General features: G+C 48.3%; 1 protein-coding gene across 2 annotated transcripts in view; it reads left to right on the forward strand.

Moving 5' to 3' along the window:
• RRP12 (ribosomal RNA processing 12 homolog) overlaps positions 1-21,630 on the forward strand; it is a 147,915-nt gene that overhangs the window by 90,163 nt on the left and 36,122 nt on the right. For both annotated transcript variants that reach the window (XM_029610169.1, XM_029610170.1), the window contains exons 22-27: positions 4,099-4,179; positions 7,888-7,993; positions 10,263-10,370; positions 11,365-11,522; positions 12,381-12,472; positions 19,802-19,954. In XM_029610169.1, the coding sequence (XP_029466029.1) occupies positions 4,099-4,179; positions 7,888-7,993; positions 10,263-10,370; positions 11,365-11,522; positions 12,381-12,472; positions 19,802-19,954 (698 nt within the window). The remainder of the gene's footprint in view (positions 1-4,098; positions 4,180-7,887; positions 7,994-10,262; positions 10,371-11,364; positions 11,523-12,380; positions 12,473-19,801; positions 19,955-21,630) is intronic.

The raw sequence follows: 21,630 nt of genomic DNA on the forward strand, positions 1-21,630 counted from the left end.
TCTCTTCTCGGTAGGGTCGAAGGTCATTCCTTAGTGGGTCACCCGGATGTGGTTCTGTTCTTGAAGGGCGTTGAGCACCTGTGGTGGCTGCTGCTCGCTCCACTTGTCCATCGTGGAGTCTTAATCTCGTCCTTCGGGCTCTCTGTGCGGCTCCGTTCGAACCCCTCCGTCAGGCTACGGTAAAGGATCTCACACTCAAGGCAGTTTTTCTTGTTTCTATCTCTTCTGCTCGGCGGGTTTCAGAGATCCAAGCGTTGTCCTGTCAGGAACCTTTTCTGCGGTTTTCCGATTCAGGGGTCTCTCTCAAAACGGTACCTTCTTTCTTGCCGAAGGTCATTTCCGCTTTTCACATCAACCAGTTGGTGGAGCTTCCCGCGTTCTCTCAAGAGGAGATTGCGGGTACTGCTGGGGGCGATCTTCGTCGGCTTGATGTTAAACGCATTTTACTCTATCTCCAGGTTACCAATGACTTTCGGGTCTCGGATCATTTTTTTGTCCTCTGGAGTGGTCCAAATCTGGGCAAACCGGCTTACAAGACTACTATTGCTCGTTGGTTGAAGGAGGCTATTTCTGCGGCCTATCTTTGTCAAGGTCGGGCGGTGCCTGATGGCCTTAAGGCTCATGTGTTGTGTTCTCAAGCTACTTCCTGGGCGGAGAGCCAGTCGGTTTCTCCACAAGAGATTTGCAGGGCTGCTAAATGGACGTCCCTGCATAATTTTGCCCGCCACTACCAACTGGATGTGTAAGAGCCGGCTTTTAATTCGTTCGGTTGGCAAGTGCGTCGGTGGGACTGTCTCTGTCCCACCCGGTTTAGGGAAGCTTTGGTACATCCCACAGTCTGGACTGATCCGGGTACGTACAGGGAAAGGAAAATTAGTTCTACTTGTTAATTTTCGTTCCTGTAGTACCACAGATCAGTCCAGACGCCCTTCCCTGTTCGTTCTTTCACGTTGTCCACTCAAAGCTTTTCTTACAGATATTCGGATGCCAGTACTGTATTCTTCTCTTCAGAACACCGGAAGCATTGGTTTTGATGACCAAGTATATGCAAGAGCGTTTCTTTCTACAGAGTTCCTTGGAAGATTGTAGAGTTACTCAGTTGAGTTTTTTGGTCACTTGCTTGATCTTGTTCTTTGTGTTTCTTTCTGCTTTGATGATGGTTATACTGAAGGGCTGCAGGGTAGGCTGTGTCCTGATATAGGATACCCTTTCAGTTTTGGTCTGTCTCCATCTGCTGGACAGGAGGCTCAACCCACGGTCTGGACTGATCCGTGGTACTACAGGAACGAAAATGAACAGGTAAGAACTAATTTTCCTTTCAAGAACTCAAGAACCTGATATCACCTCAGAAATGAAATACAAAGCATAATTAAAAAAAGGGCTTAGAGCAGCAGGCTGTAAACCAGGGAAGCCAGGGTTCAAATCCCATTGCTATTCCTTGTGACCTTGGGCAAGTCCCTTCACCCTCCATTGCCTAAGGTACAAACGGCCAGATTCATTAAGGCTTTTCTCCCATTTTGTGTCTACAGGAAAAACCCTTAGTGAATCACGTACTTAGATCATAAAGCCCTCTGGGGATAGGGAAATACCTACAGTAACTGAATGCAATCTGCTTTGAAGTGGCAAAAGGTAGACTATAAATTAATAAGGCGTGATGTATTTTACAGTCAAAACCCTTCTCTTACCTATCATTTACACTCCAGTTTCTCTGCCTCCCTTTCCTGTCATTCAGAGGCAGCTACTGTTAAAGTCACCTCTTCTGAAAATCACCATCGCTGTAGTGGCTAGTGGATGGGGGGAGGGAGTTCTAAAATGGAGGAGAAGTTCCAGGCAGTTGTAAATGAAGGCTCATGGTGCCCCAGCCCAAAGTAGATTGGCTCCAGTTGATCAGGAGGAGACTGCCAGGCAAACCTCACCCCCCCCCCTGCCCTTGCGGGTTCCCTTGTCTGGTCACTTAAAAAAGATACTGTTCGATGTCTCAAACACCAAGTTATCCCAGGGCTTCCCAAACCTTTAGCCAATGTGACCCTATTTTACCACTTGAAAATTCACATGACCCCAGAGGACGACCAAACCAGAAGAGTAGGGATGTGGTTTGTCTGCAACAATCCCCATCCCTTCATTCCAACTGATTCTTCACCCTCTCCAGTTGATGCTTTCTCGTAACCTCCATTCCCCTCCAGAGGACATCCTCTCACAGCTTCCGCCACTCCAGCTGATACCCTCTTAAATCTTCCCGCTCTTCTCATCTTCCCAGCCCCACCCGCTGTCTCTCTCACCCTCTCCAGCCCTTTTCACACCTTCCTAGCTGAACCTTTCATCTCCAAGTCATTTGTATAACCCCAAATTGTTCCTCTGTCATCCCCTCCCTCTCACCCTATTCCTTTGCCTTTTCAGCTCTTTGCTCTCATCCCCCCCAATTGATACCCTCTCACCTACAGGTCCTCTCTTGCATCCCCCAGTATCTTCTGTCATTCTTCCCCTCTCCTTCCACAGCCAATCCCTCTCCCACTGATCCGACCCTTAAACCTTTCTTGCATCTGATCCCTCCTTCTCCAAACATCCCTTTGGTCAGGGTCAACAGGAGCATTTTCCTTTGGGTCCCGGGCCAAAAGTGAATGAGAAGTAGTGGGAAGAGAGAACCGGCTGATGACAGAGGGCAACATTTTTCTCTTGGGTAGGTTCAGTGGTGAGTGGGTGAGAAGCAGTGACAGTCTTCACTGGCCTTTGCACACTCAGCCCACCCTTCCTCTCATGGCTGGTCCAAAGCCTGAGCTGCAAGTGGCAGCAGAATTAGTATTGAAACTCAGTACAGATTCTATGAGCCAGTGCAAGGTCACAGGCCCTGCAGTAGCCCCAGTCCATTTTGTGCAGGCTTCCTATGACTGTGTAAACCCATGCGAGGGTGAGACCACTGCTGGACCTTTGAGTGCATGCTGGTTTACAGGCCCCAAGCTGACTTCCATTAGTTGTGCCTCTGGCAGTGTCTAAAGACCACTACCTTTTGAGGCACTTGTGATCCCAGCTGGAGGTTTTGTGACCCCATTTGGGGTCCTGACCCACAGTTTGGGAAGCCCTGCTCTATACTGTCCCCCCTCCTCTCTTTAACCTATAAGTTAGACCCCGGGCGACCTGACAACTTGATTAGAGCTGAGGGGGTAGATTTTAACAGGTATGCAGAGCTGGTGTCTAAGAAAGAGAATGGACTTGTAAGGCCTAATAATGGTCTGAGGGAGCTTTCTCTACTGCAGATGAAGTTAAACCCAGGGAAGTCAAGAGTTAGTCTTGGCTAAGAAGCTGTCGATTAACCCAGCAGTAGAGCTGGATGGGAAGCACTTGGGTATGACTGGTGATACAGTGAGGTCACATGCAGCCCATGTGTCTAAGACCTGCCTCTTCCACTTGCATCAGGCACATATTGTTAAGCCTGACAAGATGAGAATTTAGCCACAGGGCTTCCCTTATTGTCCTAACACAGTTTTGATCGGCTTGCCCAAGGCTTCTTCAGTCAGACTGTCGAGAGTACACAGTCTGGGTTGCACGTCTTTTATTAAATGTGTAACGGTGTGATCGGATCTCTCCGTCCCTGCAAACAGTGCAGTCTGGCCGTAGGTTTAAACTGCTGTTGGCATTATCATAGTTCTTGAGTATTTGCTTTATTGAAAGGATTTATGACTTGGCTGCCTACGAGAATATTCTGAGTGAGGTGCAGGATTCCAAAGTGGGTTACATCCACGAGGTAGAGAGGATTAGAGCAAGGATTATATCTGTGAGGCAGACAGGAGACAGATGGATGGCATCCCTGGGAGCATGGTCCCTCATCCACACCCCATGCAGGCATCACAATGATTGACCTGAGAGATGAGCACGGTGCTGGGGGCTTGGAGGGGGGGGGGGGGGGGAGGAGATTTTATCCCAAAATAACAGGTGCCTGTTTTGTGCTTAAAAAAATAAAATGTAAGAGAAAATGCACAGACAAAAAAAGAAAGGTGAGCGAGGGTTAACCCTGGCAGCAGAAGGTAGGTCAGGTTCTAGTAGCTTATCTGCTGCTCTGATGTCCAGTCCTTACAACTCTGTGTGCTTGTTTTCCTTCTGCAGCCACGATTGAAGTGTCTGAGCCATATAGTGAAGCAGCTGACCGCAGACCACGAGGAATTTATAACCGCCTTTATTCCTGAGGTGAGACGCGAGGGGTGGGGGGGGGTGATTTTGGTTTTGGGTACAGAAACTATTTGCAAGAAAAAAAAATTCAAAAGGCCAGTCTCGCATTGCTTCAGGCTATCCCCAGGGTAGGTGGATTTTGGCTTTCTGGTGCAAATGCTGTTTTCGAAGCCTTCCTGCTGGGTGTCAATCTACTTTACCTTTAGTTTAAAATAACCATTTGAAAGGAAAAGAAAACTTTGATGTTCAAGGTTCAGAAGATTTGTTTTGTGAGGTATCACCGAAAGGCCCTCTTCTCTCTGAACTTTGTTTGGTCTGTTAACAGAAGGAATGTCAGAACTGAATCGGAGGCCCCGCAGGTCCCAACTTAGAAGCACCCCTGCATGAGGTCTTGGAAGCGTTCGGCATTTAATACTAGTTCCCTGTACGTACCCGGATCAGTACAGATGGCTGGGCTCATGCATCCCTGCCAGCAGGCAGAGACAAAGAAAATCTTGCCTGACCCTGCTACATAAAGCCTAGTGCCACCTGCAGTGCCTCAGTATTTTCTCTGTCTCTAGCAGATAGCACAGGTTGCTCAACCTGCAGTTCTGCTGGTTTTTTGTCTTTAACGCTTTTCTTTTGAGCCTTCCTCCTGGGGGTTTTTGATTTTTTTTTTTTTTTTTTTTCCTTGGGATTCCCTGTGGGTCTTACCCCATCCGGTAGAGGCAGATGGGCTGGGGGTTGTTACCCTTTTGTGAGCCTGTCTGTGCGCCTGAGGGGGGGGGGGGGTATACATCTGGTTGTCCAGATTCCTCCCAGGCAGCTGCAGGCTCTCCGAAGATTTTTATTTTACTTTCCCTAGGGCTGAGAGAGCCTGTTCTTTTTGGTCAGATTTCTCTTTCTGGCTCCTAGTGTTTGTGGATAAAGTTTTGAAAAAAAAAAAAAAAGATATAAAAAGACTTATTTTTTCTGAGCAGACGGCAGCACAGCTCTGAGAGTGACTTCCCCCCCCGGTAAGATCAGCTCTGGGTAAGGGAAGCTTTCTCTTCCTTTGGGGTCTTTTTTTCCTCCCTCTGTACTTTCCCTCTCAGCAGTTTTCTTTCTTCCCCTCCCTCAGCATGACCCAGGGGACTGCATGCCGAGCCTGTGGCTCGGCGGCGTCGCGTCTTAATAGGGCCGGTCTTTGCACTTCTTGCTCGGAGGGCGGGGAGGGCTCCTCCGGAGCTCCTCCACTGGCGAAGCTGCGTCGTTCTGGTGATTCGTGGGCCATTTTTGGCCGCAGCGCTGTCCGGGGTACTGATTCTTCCTCCAAGAGCGCGGGAACGGTGGCCATCTTGGATTTTTCAGCGGCAGTTCCCGCGCCATCGGGGAGAGTGGGGGAGGGTCCACCTCCTATGTCTCTGGCCTGTGTCAACTTTGGGGTCGGTCGGGGGGGGGGGGGGGCCTAGAGGGGGTGGAAATCATGAGTGGGCCTGGTGCTGCCACTAGCTCTGAGGGTGCTGGGGCTGTAGAGAGTTTTTCCCTAGAATTTGTTTTACTTCTGCACGAGGCCTTTTTGGCCAGCAAACAGCCAGGATGCGGAGTTGGCCTTAATACTGAGCGGACTCTGACGGGGGGAAGTTCGCTGCCGGGCTCGGGACCCGCTTTGGGGGTCAGGCCATCATTGCCCTCCGCTCGGAGGTTTCAGACACCTCCGGCACCAGGGGCGGTCTGTCAGAGGGGGACCTTGGTGACTCCAGTGATGCTCCCGAGGACCCGGACAAGGGGCTGGCGACTGGGGATACTTGGCTGGGAGATGATCCAGGGGTCCCTAATCTCAGGTCCAAGGATACTAAGGAAGTCCACTTGTTCTGAAGGGAAGAATTGGAGGTGTTGGTGCCTTTAGCCTTTCAGGTGTTGGGCGTGTGACCCAGATTTGGAAGAGGAGGATCCTGTCCTGGAGGGTAAGAGGTCCCCCGGCTTCCTTCCTGTACTATAAGGTGGTTAAGTTGATGGAAGCAGAGTGGGGGACGCCTGATGCTTTGCTGAAGGTGGGGAGGACCTTGGGGAAGCTCTATCCCCTTCCAGAGGAGGTCTTGGAGTGTTTTGTCCTTCCTAAGGTTGATGCGGCAGTGTCCGCAGTGACTAAGCGGACCACCAATTCCCGTGGTGGGGTCCGCAGCATTGAAAGATATGCAAGACCGCAAATTTGGAGGTTCACCTCAAACGGATCTTTGAGGTCTCTGCGCTGGGTTTGCGTGTGGCGATTTGCTCAAGCTTTATGCAGTGGGCTTGTCTCCGCTGGGTGCAGCAGCTGCAGGACCTGCTCCCGAAGTTGGAAGAGCAAGCGTAGAGTGTCGAGCGAACGGAGGCGACTGTTAAGTTTGGGGCAGATGCCCTCTATGATTTGGTGCGTACGTCCTCCAAAGCTATGGTTTCAGCTGTCGTGGTCAGACGGTTGTTATGATTGCGTAATTGGTCAGCGGACGTCTCCTCTAAGTTGCAGTTGGGCTCTTTGCCGTTCAAGGGGCATCTGTTGTTTGGGGACGACCTTGAGCATCTGATTCGGTCGCTTGGGGAGAATGAGCTGCGACGGTCGCTGGAGGACAGGCCTAAGGCGAAGAGGTTTTTTCAGACCTGTTCGCGTCTCTGTGCCGACAGGAGATCCCGGCCGATGTGGGCTCCCTCTGCTCCTCAGAGGTCATTTTCCTCTAGGGGGCATACTTGGGGGCAGGGCCCAACTTAGCAGCACCCCTGCATGAGGTCTTGGAAGCGTTCAGCATTTAATACTAGTTACCTTGCATCTTTTCACTATGGAGAGAGCAGCTGTAAGACTCATTGCCCCCTTCTCCCTCTTTCTTTCCTGTTGTCAGACAATAAGGGAAGCTAGATCTTTTCTAGTATGATCGCTTCGAGAATCCGGTCCTCATGAAAGAGGCCTGCTTTACAAATCAGCCCTTCCCCTTAGAATGATTATGTGCAGATATCTCTCATAAGTATTTGAAGACTGGATTTGGGAACCACTGGTGTTCACTAACAGGACCAAAGTTCTGGGAGCATCAGGGGCCTGAGAAGTGCTAGTTTGCAGGAGTTTGGTGGCTTGTCAGCTTCACCTTCCCCAGGACCATGTCTTGCTGTAGGCCTCTGAGATAACCGCTGCATAGACATGCTGAGGTGGTTGTGGTACAAAAAAAAAAGACAAAGCAATCATGGAATTCAGATGGACTTGATAGATATTATTATATTTGAATAATAATACTGGGGGGTAATATTCTGGCTTGCAAAGTTAGCCAGAAAAACGTATCCGGCTTACTTTGGTGGGATATTAATCAGCGAAGTGGCACCATGGAATGTATACGATTATGGTTTTTCTGGCTTATTTTAGGACTGCTGTACAGCATGACTAGAGTTAGCCAGATAACTTAACCCTGCCCTGGAATGCCCTTAGGTTATCCAGCTAAAATTTAGGTGGATAAGTGGTGGAAATATTCAAAAGTCGGCATTTAGCTGAATAACTCAAAAATTATCTTGCTAAATACTGCTGAAAAAGGATCCTGGTGAGTCCTGTTTTTTTAAATGCTGAAAAGCAGAAAAAACTAGAAGTCAGATTTATCTCTGCAAACTTCGATGGCCTGCTTTCTTGCAACTTGTGGCATTGATAGAGGCTGCTGAGTGGTTTTTGCCTCAATGGGTACGGTTGTTAGTGTAAATAAAAATTGCAGGAAGCTGAGCCTAAATTTTGGGGTGCTGCTTGTATATTGGCAGGTTATTATATGCACCAAGGAGGTGTCTGTGGGTGCTCGGAAGAATGCCTACACGCTGGTGGCAGAGATTGGGCAGGCTTTCCTCCGATTTTACCAGGATCAGCAAGGTGAGTCCCTCAGACACAACCCCCATCTTTCAGTGAAGGCCTTCCTTTGTTTTCATCAGGGTTCAGCTTGGTGAGATCCTTCTAGCATAGGCTTCAATTTTCCAGGATGGTGGATTATCAAACATTGACAATGTGAGCGAATCATCTGTTCCTGTGACAGAGACCTAGTGAGAGAAGTGTAGGCTGCAGCTAGTGTGGCAGCACAGGATCCTGGCCAGAAGGTGAGGTGGGTGGACATGACACACAGATATTTTCTAGCTGAGTAGGCGTGCGACAGTGTTTAATTTTAATATCCTAGTGTGTAACCAGATAGACTCAGGACCAATGGGTTCTGCTCCCCTACCAGGAGATGGAGACTGAGTCAGATGTCAAAGCTGATGTCATCCTGTACATACCCCTGCAGTGACCTCAGCCCTTCAGTATTTCTCCATCTCCAGCAGATGGTAGATGTACCTCTCTCTATAGGGATTGCTGTACTTTTTGGAAGGAGAAATTCTAAATTTAAGTTGGAGAAAAAATTGAGCCCTGTTCTCCTGTGGTGATACCTAAAGGTCCCTCCCCCAGTTGAGAATTCCTGAGGTGATTTCCGAGATCCCTCAGGGGTGTGCCTTGGTCTGGTAGCTGATTCCTGGCGTGGACTTTGCTGCTTAAGCAGGTGAAAGACAGCGGGTGCAGGAAGCCGAGCGGGGCGGTGACGGCCAAAGCCCTCTCCCCCCCTGCAGCTGGAGACGGCCTGTAAGTGCTGAGCCCAGGTAAGTATAAAAAAAAAAAAAGAAAAGATTTACCTCCTGATTCAGAGACATTGGAGGGGTTTTCGGTAAGGAAAACCACAAGGATTAGACGCCACGATCTTTTTCAAACCTTTATTGAAGTGGAGACGTATATATTCTTATAGCCCGACTCTGGCCGAGTTTCGCCGTTAACAGAACCGGCTGCCTCAGGGGCTCTGATATATTTGGACTCAGGTTGAAACAACTGCAATCCTGTATGACACGCCTGTTTTTCCAAGTGCAGTCCGCTGTGACATTAATTCTTTTTGTTTTGTTTGTGATTCATGATCTTGTGAATGCGATTATGTCTATTGGATCTCCAACTTAGACAACGCATTGGTCATGCACTGCGGCTAGGAAAACATACGCTTCACATTCAGTTGCTCGTCTCCACTCCGACTAGCAATCATTGATTGAATGAATGGGTCTGGGGTGTTGGCTGGCTGCATTCCAGCACGTAGGCAGAGTCCTTTGCATTCTGTATCTAACACTGGTATACAGGAATACAGCACTAAGAGGTGTCAGAAAGGCAGTGCATACTTACATCTGTGTACATGAGAAAGAAAGGTAAACTCACTGTCATCTAAGTGCAATGTGTGCGCTTTGTGTCAATTAGGCACAATCCTTGGGAAAGGAAGCCCACCCCCAAATCGGCCTGGTTTTTCCAAGGTGTACAGGGTGGGTTGCAATCTACCAAGGGATTATTGACCACATTGAAAATCACCCCCCAGAATCAAACTATAACCCTCCCAAATCACAAGTTTAGATATATCAGAAAAGAACTTGTTACCCAGAACCACTTTCAATCCCTTAAGGGCCCCAGCCACAATTATAAAATGATCGTTGGTCTGACCTAGTATGGCAATTTCTTATGTTCAGACTGCAGCTGTGCAGCATGAAAAAATGAGGATAAAATTTTTTTTTTTAAATTTCTGATAAAACATTATAGTTGTGCAGTGAATTTTAGAAGAAGCTTTTCAGTTTAGAAATGCTTCCTTAAGAATGGACGGCACTAGACAACCTTATAGGGAAAAAAAAATCACTTTCTACTTTTTTTTTTTTTTTAATAATTTGAAGTTTGATGCATACAAAGAGAGCTCTTGTTCCCTTCCTTCCCACCCATACTCCAAGTTGTTGCTGAGCTTCCATGAATGCAGCGTGCCTGATGAGGACAATGGATTATAAAAGGCTCCATTTCAAAGAGACAAGACTTTTTTTTTTTTAAATAAAATATTACTACTGCATCCTCTGGGAAGTGGCATATATTCTCTGGGGAGCAGTGCTCTTTGTAAGGAGACATGCAGCCTGGTGAATTGAAGTTCTGGTGATTTTTAACGCCAAAAGGATGATTTTTCTCTGGTGGAACCTGGATCCAGGCCTTGGATTGTTAGCTTTAGGGCATGTAACACACATCTGATTCTCTTGCCGAAAAGCATTTGTGTGAATGTGCCTTTTTGTTGAGTGGTTTCAGCGGTAAAGTTGCTCTGCCTTGTTCACAGATGCCATCCAGAGGTACCTTGCTCTCATCTATGTAGGACTGACCGGCTCTGTCACCATGATCAGCTGCACAGTGCTGGCTCTGACACGTCTCCTGTTTGAATTTAAAGGTATGGGAGGCTTCTAAGGCTGTGCTTGTTCTACTTTGCTCTTCCACCTTTAGGGATATTCAGTGATATGATGGCAGGTGAAACCAAAAAAGTGGTTTTGCAGTCACCCCATTTGATGGGAGACTTCTTAGCTTCACTTTCTGTTGACTCAGATGCATTTGATTTCTGCATGTGAGTCTTGTTCTATGAGCATTTGCTCGTTTGATTTCCATTATGGTTTTACAGTCACTCCACTGTTAACTCGACTATGTAAACTTTTGTTCCCTGTCCGATAAGGAAGAATTTCACGTTTTAGAGTCACATAGAGTGCTCAAATGCTTTACTCAACCTCAAGTTGCAAATAGTACCATCTCCATCTTGAACAGATTTAAGCATCTGTTTCTGCTTTGCCAACCTCAGGGTTGGCAAGGAGGGTGGTGTTGCAGGTTCAGTCTATGTAGGTATGATAAACCACAAAGACGCAAAAGGCTGTGATATTCCTGGATAATCCCCCTGGCGAGGTCCACCACTTTGACACACAGCGGTATCCTGAAGGTCCTTTTTCTAATAGCGTCTGCTACATAAGAAAATACAGAGCCACTCTCGCTCACACTCTTGAGTCAGCACAGGGCTAAGCAGTTTTTATCATTAATGCTAAATTATGTTCCAGTAAGCAAGGCAGAATACGCATATATAGCAAAGGCAATAGTTGCGATAATGATAATGCAATACAAACACTTCTTTCTCACGATTAGGGCAGCTGAGTTGCTTCTGTCGGTGAGGGTTCTCCCTAGCTGTCTGTCCCTGTGCCATCTCCCTTCCCGACCTCAGTTAGACCCTTTTTGTCATGTGATGTGTGTCGTGTTTGAGCAACCTGAGTCCACTAAGGCCTAGCTTCTGATTACATCTTTAGCCAGAGTAGTCAGACTCGGGCTAATCAATTCCATTGTGGGTATGTACAATGTAGAGCCCTACAAGAGGTTCTTTGAGATTCACCCTCTGGTTCCTGTGGCAGATCACATGAGTGTGGAGGTTGTTGAGCAGCTTCTGGAAAACGTGTGCCTTCTGCTGAGCTCCAGGACGCGAGATGTGGTAAAGGCAGCCTTGGGCTTCATCAAGGTCATTCTCTTCATTATGGACATCACGCTGCTGTCTAAGCATCTCCAGCTTATGGTGAGTGTAGGAGAATGGGGAGCATGACAGTTGGTGAGCCAATTTTGCCTTCTGGAATTCTGTCCTGAACAATTTAAACAGCTGATACTGGCAGTGTGTGTTTTCCCCTAGGCCAGCAGGGAGCGTCATTCATGTGCTCTCTCAAGGTGTTAGCTGACATGATTTGCTTTACCCAGATTTACATTAAGAACCTAGGGCAGCATCCGAAATGTATGGGTTACATCAAATCTTTGTGCCTCATTAGTTTGTGCATTTTAGTACCCTGAAGACAGCAGGCAGATGCTGCCTTTCTTCTGCTTGTTGAGCACATTCTGCCAGCTTTACTCTGGTGGTTTTGCTTTAGATCACTTGACAGTCCACTCTAGCCAAAAGGTAAAAAAGTTAGAGGTCCATATTCAAATGGTTTTGTCCAAATAAGTTTGGGACGTAGCTGGCAAACTGCGGGAACTGAATTTCATGCCACGCTGATTGGCAGGTAAGGTTTTTTTGTTTTTTTAATAATCTGGGTCAAACTTGGCCCAGAGAAATCAGAGATGTTCTGGGCTAACTTACCTGGGTAACCGTGATATTCGGCATTATTCAGGTAAGTCTGATCGTGCCAGAGAGCAGTGCTAAAGTTATTTGGATAACGTGTATCCAGATAACTTAGCTTTTATCTGGGTATTTTCAGCAGAATGCAGAACCGGCTGCATTCAGCTGAATATCCAGGTAAACTTATCTGGATTATGTTTTACCTGGACAAATTATCCATTCGCTGCCTCTCTAAATATGGACCTCGTTAGTGCTTTGGCGATTTCACCTGACTTTTCTTTCTTGAATTTAACAATTTTATCTTTGATCTCTCTTGCATCCCGAAAGATGGAAGCCATTGGAAACATTAAAGAAGACATGCGGCGGCATTTTCGGACAAAGCTGAAGAATGTTTTCACCAAGTTGATCCGGAAGTTTGGGTGAGCAGGCGTGAGGGCTGAAACTTACAGAAAGTAGCTTGGTGTGATTTGTGCTGAGGATGGGGACCAGTGGTGGAGAAAACCTTTGCACTGCCACCCAGTGCATTGGGGGAGGCAGATCCGTATTGCGATGGGCGACATGAGTGCCAGCTGTGGTCTCCCTTACTGTAGTGTATTGGCCTCTTAGGTGAAAGATATGCACATATTCTCTGGGGCTGGACTGTTGACTGGCTTATTTGGTGTGAGAGAGTCTGGCTTTACCACAAAGGCCAGACTATTTTTTTAATTTTTTTTTTTTTTTAATTTTTTGTCTGCAGTTTCCTCCTCCTGCCTAGGCCTTGCGGCTTAGTCGGAACCAGGGCTGAGATCTTGGTTCCGTTAACCTTCATTGCAACTACCCAGGATTTTCTTCCATTTTAATATCCCCCCCCTTTCAGTGTATCTGGTCTGGTCATTGTAGCGATGGGTCCTAGGTTGGAGGTCATGCACCAAGCCTCCTTTTGGAACCCTGCAGTCCATCCAACTAGGTGTCATCAACTCCCCAGCTGGCTGTGAATGTTGCCTCCGCAGCATCTCCAGTTCCAGCCAACTCGAGGCAGAGAAGACCAGACTCTGGATCAGACTGGTAACATTGCATATGGTGGTGCACGGACTGCTGACTTTCTCTTTTGTTAGTCTGGCACCCCTGCCTTTAGCTCCTCCACTTTCCCCCTTGTCATCAGGTTGCATCTTCTTGCTGGTCTTCCAGTATGGATCATCCTGCACCCTGTGTCACTCAGAAGACAGGATATGCTGAGTGCACAGAAGGCGTGAGGGGAAATGGCCAACATAGTCATGAGAATAGAGGTTGCTGGGTTTTTTTTTTTTGGGGGGGTTTTTTTTTTTTACATTGTAATATAGTAAATGATGGCAGAAAAAGAACCAAGTGGTCTATCCAGTCTGCCCAGCAACACTTTTTTTTTTTTTTAATGGGTAGTCGCTGCCGCTCTGTGCAAGTTACCTCAGTTAGCACAGATTAGCCCTTTTTTTCATCCCCCATCGTTTAGCCATTAGGGATCCTGTGTTTATTCCATGCTCTTTTGAATTCCATAACCATTCTTGTCTTGGCCACATCTTCCGGGAGGGCATTCATGTATCCACCACCCTTTCCGTGAAAGAAATATTTTTTGATGTTCACAAGTCTACCCCCTTGGAGCTTCATACTATAACCCCATGTTCTCTGTAAGTACCAAGACTCCTGGGTTTTGCCTCCCTTTCAGCAGATGGAGACAGAGAAAGTTTTACTGACACAACCTTATAACTATGTGCCACCTGCAGTCCCTCAGTATTTCTCTGTCTCCAGCAGGTGGTAGATATGCAAAACCTGCAGTCTGTGCTTAGTTTAAAAAAAAAAAATAGGAAAGAAGTTGGAGATTCCTCCCAGGAGGTTGGTAGACCTTGGTGGGCTGTTCCTCCTAGTCTTGAGGTGGAGAAGCAAGAGGTTCGGGACCCTTAGTTGCCGGAGGTTGAAAGCTGGTGGTTCCAGCTTCCTCTCCTTCATAAGGGACGTAGGAGCCTGCTGCCACACTTCTGTTCAGGGAAGGGAGCCTTTGTTTTTCTTTCTAGCTCTTGGTGTGGTTTGTGTAGTTTAAAAAAAAAAGTTTTCACAGAGAGGCTCTGCTTCTTGGCGGCAGTGTGAGACTCGTGCCGGTCGGGGCTTGGTGTTCGCGAGCTCTGCTCTTTGCTCCTTCCCTCAGGCGATGGTCTCCCGCGATTGGGCGGGTTTTTTTTTTACCTGCATGCTGCACAGCAGAACGTGTACTATGTGTGGGGATTCGCGTGGGTGGCTCACCCGGAATGGCTGATGTTCCCACTGCCTCTCGGACGGAGAGGGCAGTTCGGGATTGTCCACTTGGGGGAGGGGGATCTAAGTGGCGGGTCTGGGAGACCCTTGCTGGCACTGCACAGAGTCAGACCTGTTCCCAGTCAGTGCGGGAACGGCAGCCATTTTGGCCACATTTGTGTCTGCTTCTGAGGCCGCAGTGGGGGAGGGGAATTTCCCTCCTCCACTATCCCCAGCCCATCCAAGTCCTGTGGCACACTGTAGAGCCTGGGGGGGGGGGGGGGCAGGTGGGGGCGGCAGATGACCTCCTGGGGGAGGACTCTGATAATTCTGCCTCGTTTTGGCCAGATTATGTGCTGTTAATACACAAGGCTTATCTGGCCCGGAAAGCCGCAGGGCGGCAGGGGCCAAGTTGTGAGGCTTCTTCTTGAACCCTACCCAAGAAAGAGATCTAGGACCACAGGGGGGCTGGGGGCTACCAGGGTTCGGCAAGCTTTGGGGGAGCTCTTGCAGAGTACCGCGGTGGACGATCTTTCGGAGGATTTGTTTATTGGTGTTCCTGCTCAAATTGATTCTCCTCCGCTGGATCCTTCCATGGGGGGGCAGGATTCCGAAGAGGGGCTAGGGGGAAGTCCCACCTGGGGACGGGGTTGATCCCAAAGTAGTGCGTCTGTTCCACAGGGAAGAGTTGGGGCCCCTTATCCCCTGTGTTTTTTGGTGGAATTAGGAATAAAGTTTCCAGAAAAGGAGTCTGAACAGAAAGATGTTTATCCTATCATGAATGACTTGCGGGGTCCAGCAAGGGCTTTTCCCTTTCATAAGTCCATCAAGAAGTTGGTGGTCAGGGAGTGGGATACTCTGGAGACTGGCCTGAAGGTTGGCTGGGCGAGGGATAAGTTATATTCTTTGTGCTGGAACTGTTGCAGGTCCCGAAAGTGGATGCCTCAGTGTCGGCTGTGACTAAGACTATGACGATCCCGGTGGCCGGGTTGGCTGCTTTAAAGGATCTTCAGGATAGGAAACTCGAGGTCCATTTGAAGAAGATTTTTAAGGTGTCTGGCATATGGGCTGCGGTATGCAGCAGTTTCATGCTTCAAGCAGGGCAGCATTGGGTGCAACAGCTGCAGTCTGACAGGTCCATGTCCTTTCAGGAGGCAAAGCAGGCTGAGCAGCTGGAAGTGGTGGTAGCCTATGGCGCTGTTGCACTTTGTGACCTAATCAGGATGTCCTCGAGGACTATGATGTTGGTGGTCTCAGCGAGGAGGCTGCTGTGGTTAAGGAATCAGTCGGCGGATGTTTCATCCAAGTCTCAGTTAGGAGCGTTACATTTTAAGGGCAAGCTGCTTTTTGGAGAAGATTTGGAGGATCTCCCAGAAAGCATCTGGGAGAGAATAAATTTCACAAGTTGCCCAAAGATAAGCCTAGAAGGGCGAGGAATTCCTTTTCTGGGCGTTTTCGTGCAGGAAGGTCTTCAGCAGGTGTTCAGAGACCTGCCTCACCGAGGCAACTGTCCTGGAACCAATTCTTTCAGGGGGAAAGCCAAACAGGGATGGCTCTGGTTAAGGTGGCACTGGAGTCAAATCAGCGCAATGAAGCGAAGCCAGCCCACTCCTCCGTCCTGGCTATAGGGGGTCCGTTGACTCTCCTTTAAGAGGCGTGGACCAAAATCACTACGGACCAGTGGACCTTAAGTGTGATAGAACAAGGTTTTGTTTTAGTTTGCTCACCTGCTTCAGGACCTGTTCAGGGTCTCCCCTTGCACCTTCGCGGAAAAGAGATGGTAGTACAACAGACCCTTGACTGTCTACAGATGCTTGGAGCCATTGTCCCCATTCCTGTAGAGGAATAGGATGTCACTCCATTTTCTTCATGGTTCCAAAGAAGGAAGGAACTTTTCATCCAATTCTGGGTTTGATGAAAGTAAATGTGGCTCTCAAGGTTCCTCGTTTTCGCATGGAAACTCTCTGCTCATTCATTGCAGCGGTATGCAAGAGGAAGGATTCGTGTTCCTGAATCTGACCGAGACATACTTGCACATAGGCATCCAGCCGGACCATCAGAGATTTCTGCATTTCAAGATCCTTGGTATGCAATTTCAATTTTGTGCCCTGCCATTTGGGCTGGTGACGGCTCCAAGAACTTTCACCAGGGTGATACTGGTGTTAGCAGCTGCCCTCATGAAGGAGGGGGTGATAGTGCATCCATATGTAGATGACTGGTTCATTTGGGCAAATTCGGAGGCCCACTGCAGACAGATGGTGGATCTGGTGCTGCAGTGCTTATAGTAAATTGGGCCAAGAGTCATCTTGTCCTGTCTCAGGAGTTGGAATTCCTGGGAGGATGCTTTGATACCAGTCTGGGGAAGGTTTTTCTGATGGAGTGCATTGTCAAGTTGCAGTCACAAGTTCGCAGATTATTGGAGAGTCTGGTGCACAGGGTCTGGGATTACCTGCAGGTTCTTGGCTCCATGGTGTCCATGTTGGAACTCGTGCTTTGGGTGTTTGCTCATATGAGGCTTTGCAGGAGGTGTTACTTTTGTTAAGCGCCACGCCATTTTTTATGACTCTTTTGGCCAGGGAGACAAGAACACTTAGATTTTTGTTGAAAGCATAATTTTTTATTATTCAGTATAAGTATTCTTGGGAGATGCTGATGCCATGCCTCTGACAAACTGACCACCAGCATCTCATCTTATACAGGAAGTGATCCTTCTTTTATAGATAACATACAATATTGTGGAAGATTCTAGACTTGCGTGACTGCCCAAAAGATCATTTACATAGGTTGTCATGTCAGCCAAAGATGTGACTATCTCTGAACTGCCCTGATTAGTTTTCCCAGGAGGTGGGGCTCATTAGGTGGGGCCCATTTACCATCACTCTTTGGGTAGTCTTTTGTTCTGTTAGAATCTTGCTGGTCAAGGTATTTAACACATCTGTGGCTGTGTTTATAGAAACTCCTGAATAGTGCCTAAAGCTCCCGCCTTTGGTTTCTTCTTTGCATGACCTTATGAATAAGTATCATCTTAGAGCCAGCCTGTCCAGATGTCCTGAAAAACCTGCAAGTCATTCTCAATAAGTCACTTAGAGTTCATTCAGCCCAGGCAGGCTAAGAAAACAGAGGACTCTGGGACATATTTTCCTTTCTCCATGTTGGTTTTCTGTTCAGGCACAGATCACTTTCCTGGTGGGATCCGTTGTTGGAGCAGTTTCACCTTCCTCTGCCACTTAAGGAATTAGCCAGATCCAGTCTCTCATGGTGGCTTGGTCAGGAACATTTGTGTTGAGGGGTGGACTTGGAGATCCTGGAATGGACAGTAGTCTCCACCGATGCCAGTCTCCGGTTGGGGAGCTGTCTGTCAAGATCGGTCAGTGCAAGACCAGTGGTCGGCGGAAAAGGTGTCATGTTCTATCGATCGCCTAAAGATGAGAGTGGTGCGTTTGGCACGGAGTGCTTTTTTTCCCCCTTATGCACTATCGGCTGGTCAGAATCTTGTCTGTCAATCAACAGGGTGGTACCAAGAATCGTGCAGGGGCTCAGGAGCTGATCCACTGGGCAGAACAGCATCTGACATTGATAGCAGCTTCTCACATAGCCGGGACCGACAATGTGCAGGCAGATTTCCTCAGCCGTTCAGTTGGATCCCAGGAAATGGGAGCTGTCTGAGGAGGCAATGGTTCTCATCAGTTCCAGGTGGGGCAAGACCCGCTTGGACTTGGTGGCGATTCAGCAAAATGCCAGTGCGGCCCACTTCGGTCGCAGAAGAGAGCGCGGAGCAGAGTGAGTCGATGCCTTAGTTCTTCCTTGGCCGAGGGACGTTCTGCTATATGTGTTTCCTGGCTTGGCTTTTGAGAAGAAATGCTTAGGGGGCAAAGGTTACTCTGAGGATGTTATTGCTACTTTCTTGCAAACTAGGAAGTCTTCCACCTCCTTGGCATATGTGAGGGTCTGGAAGGTGTATGAGGATGGGTGCATGGAGCAGCAAGGTGGTGTTAGAGTGCGATCTTCCGTAGCGAATATTCTTAACTTCTTGCAAAGAAGTGTTTAGCGAAGGGGTTGTCCTTTATTTCTCTGAGTTCAAGTGGCAGCCTTGGGATGTCTCCGAGGCGACATACATGGAACATGCAGGCTGCACACTCGGATGAGGTGCATTTTCTCCGTGGAGCGAAGCATTTGCATCCACTGGTAGAAACTGTGTCCCTCCTGGATCCTTAACTTGGTTCTGAAAGGCATGTGTGCGGCGCCGTTTGAGCCTCTCAAAAGGATAACCATACAGAATTTCACATTGAAGATGGTTTTCTTGATGGCAATTTGTTCCGCCAGACAGATTTCAAAGCTTCAAGCCATGCTGTATAGGGAGCCTTTCTTGAGAATTTAGGATTCAGGGGTCTCCTTGCAGACGGTTCCAGCCTTTCTGCCAAAGGTTTTGTCTTTTCATGTAAATCAGTCTGTGATGCTCCTGGCTTTCCCAAACTTGTAGGCTACGGCGGCTCATGTAAGAGAGTTGCGGCTTTTGGATGTGAAACACGCATTGTTGCGGTATCTTAAAGTTACTAATGGCTTCCGGTTATCGGATCACCTTTTTGTACTGTGGAGTGGTGCAAAGAAAAGGGTATAAAGCGTCAAAAGCCACGATTGCGCGGTGGTTGAAGGAAGCTACTGGCTCTGCGTATATCTGTCAGGGGCATCCAGTTCCGGAGGGCTTAAGGGCTCATTCTACTCGTTCCCAGGGAGCGTCCTGGGCCGATGTCAGCAAGCGTCATCACAAGAGATTTGCAGGGTGGCTACTTGGAAATTTTTGCACATTTTCACTAGACATTATCGTTTGGATGTCCAGGCCCCAGAGGCCATGGGCTTTGGTGAGAGTGTACTTTTGAGCAGGAATCTTTGGTACATCCCAGGAGTCTGGACCGATCTGGGTATGTACAGCGAAAGGAAAATTGATTCTTACCTGCTAATTTTCTTTCCTGTAGTACCACAGATCAGTCCAGAGTCCCGCCCAATTGGGGAAGGAAGATTAGGAGAGTTCGCTTGATCTGTTATGGTAATTAATCTGAAGAATGGCACAGGTTTTGTTTGATTCTTCATGTTTTTTATTCGGGACAAGTTTATCTGTTCTAAGTTTCCACTTCCCACTGCTTGTTCAGAGGTCAATTATTAGTGGTTGGAATTAGTGTTTTTCTACTATCTTGGCTTTAGTACAGGTCAATACTGAGGGACTTGCAGGTGGCACACTAGTTTATATGGCAGTGTCAGTAAAGCTTTCTCTGTCTCCATCTGCTGGAAGGGAGGCAAAACCCAGGAGACTGGACTGATCTGTGGTACTACAGGAACGAAAATTAGCAGGTAAGAACCAATTTTCCTTTCTTTCCGTTAGAAAAGGTTTAATTCTTATGAATCATTAATACCTTTGAGCAATTTAAAATTCTGTATCATATCTTCCCTCTTTTTATCAGCTCACTATGCGTTTGTTTTCTCTTCTCTCCCCACTCCTGCACCCTCTCCAGCTTTGAGCTGGTGAGAAACATGCTGCCCGAGGAATACCACAAGGTGCTGGTGAATATCCGGAAGGCAGAGGCAAGAAACAAGAAGCAGAAAGCCCTGAAAGAGGCAGCATCCGTGGAGGAGAACGAGCTTCCTTCACGGCAGAAAGGAGACAGGTAAGGGGTGGTACCAAGGAGTAGCCGTGCTGCTCCTCGGATAAATGAAATGGGACCTCCTGTTGCCTTCTCGGCATCCTCTCTCAGGTTTAACTCCTGGTGTGCTAGGCCGCTTGGAGGGTGTGGGATCCATTCTGACTATTGAAGTACAGCGGTTGTGATGGTGATCACAGCAGACTTTTCATTACAGACTGTTACATAAAGCATTCAACATTCCTCCTTCAAACTGAACATAAAGTTCCCTGTACGTACCAGGATTAGTCCAGACAGTGGGTTATCTCCCCCTTCCAGCAGATGGAGTCAATTAGAACTTTGAAGGATGCTTCCTTATAAGGTAGTGCACCCTCTACTAATCCTCAGTATTCTCTTGACTCCAGCAGATGACAGTGGTGGCTTTCGTTCCCCACTGAGATGACTAGAAAGCTATTTTAGGAATCTTTCTCTATTTTCCTCAGCTTTTCTTTCTTTTGGATGGATCAAGTCTAATTTAAAAAAAAAAAAAAAATCTTTGAATTTTGAATTTTCTGAGGGAATTATTTCAAGAGCTTTCCTGTAGCCTCCGCTGCCTGCAAGCTATAGAATGCTCCGCTAGTGGGAGCATTCTATAGCTTGCAGGCAGTACTATTTGCAGCTCTCCCCACCCCTCCCATCTCTGTTGTCGGGGTAAGTTTGTTTTTTATTTCCTTTTGACAGGTTATTTCCACTCTTCCTCTCTCCGGGGTGCAAGTCTGTGGTGCCGACCTCTCCCCCTGTGGCTGCTATCCGACCCACTGCCCCTGAAACGTTGTTTTCCTCAGGGCAGCCGGCACAGAGAGGCGTTATTCCTCTGTGGGTCGCTGAGGGATAGAGAGAGAGCAGGACTGAAGCGGAGGCTATTACCCGCTTCTTACAGCCACGAACCTGGTGAACGTGAGGAAGAACAGGTTGAAGCGGAGGTTTTTTCCGCTTCCCACAGCTTTAAACCCTGCCTGTTTCTCGCGTTAAAAACAGCTGATTCCCTCGCGGCTCCGTCGGGGATCCCCATGCCTCGTTCGTCCAGGTGCTGCGCTTGTGGAGAGCCCGGGTCGAGGCTCTCCCGCGAGGGGATTTGCACAGCTTGCCTCCCTGGTGGGGAGGGACCCTCTCAACCGCTGGGCCACTCTGGTTCTCGTCTTCTGGCATGCCTCGACGCTCAGGGGCCGGCCCCGATCCCGCTGACCGTGGGAACGACGGCCATTTTGTCTCCAGACTCTGCTGCTCCGGTGCAAACTGGAGAAGAGCAGGACGCTCCTTTTTCATCTCAGCCACCGGTTTTGACACCCGTTCCACCTCTGGAGCCTTTTCCTCCATCAGGGGAGCTTCCTACTCTTCCTTCATCGGGGCCACCTCCGTTTTCCTTGGATTTTGTTCTCCTGCTTCACAATGCTTACCTGGCCAGAATGGGCCAGCACCAGGAATTTCTGGTGGGACCACCTCCTCCTAAGGTACCCAGAATGGCTGATTCCACTGAGGTCTTGGGAAGTGCCCAGACCGTGGGGACTGCCCAAGGGTCAGCGGTCCCGGGACCAGGGATATCTCTGACCACCTCAAGCGCTCCGAAGGTCCGTTTGGTACACCCCTCTGCGGGGGGGGGGGGGGGGCTCTTCCTCAGCAGGACCCGGATCCGGATGAACCTTCAACTACGGCTCAATTGGAAG

This window comes from Rhinatrema bivittatum, chromosome 7 (genome assembly GCF_901001135.1).
Source record: "Rhinatrema bivittatum chromosome 7, aRhiBiv1.1, whole genome shotgun sequence".
NCBI lineage: Eukaryota > Metazoa > Chordata > Amphibia > Gymnophiona > Rhinatrematidae > Rhinatrema > Rhinatrema bivittatum.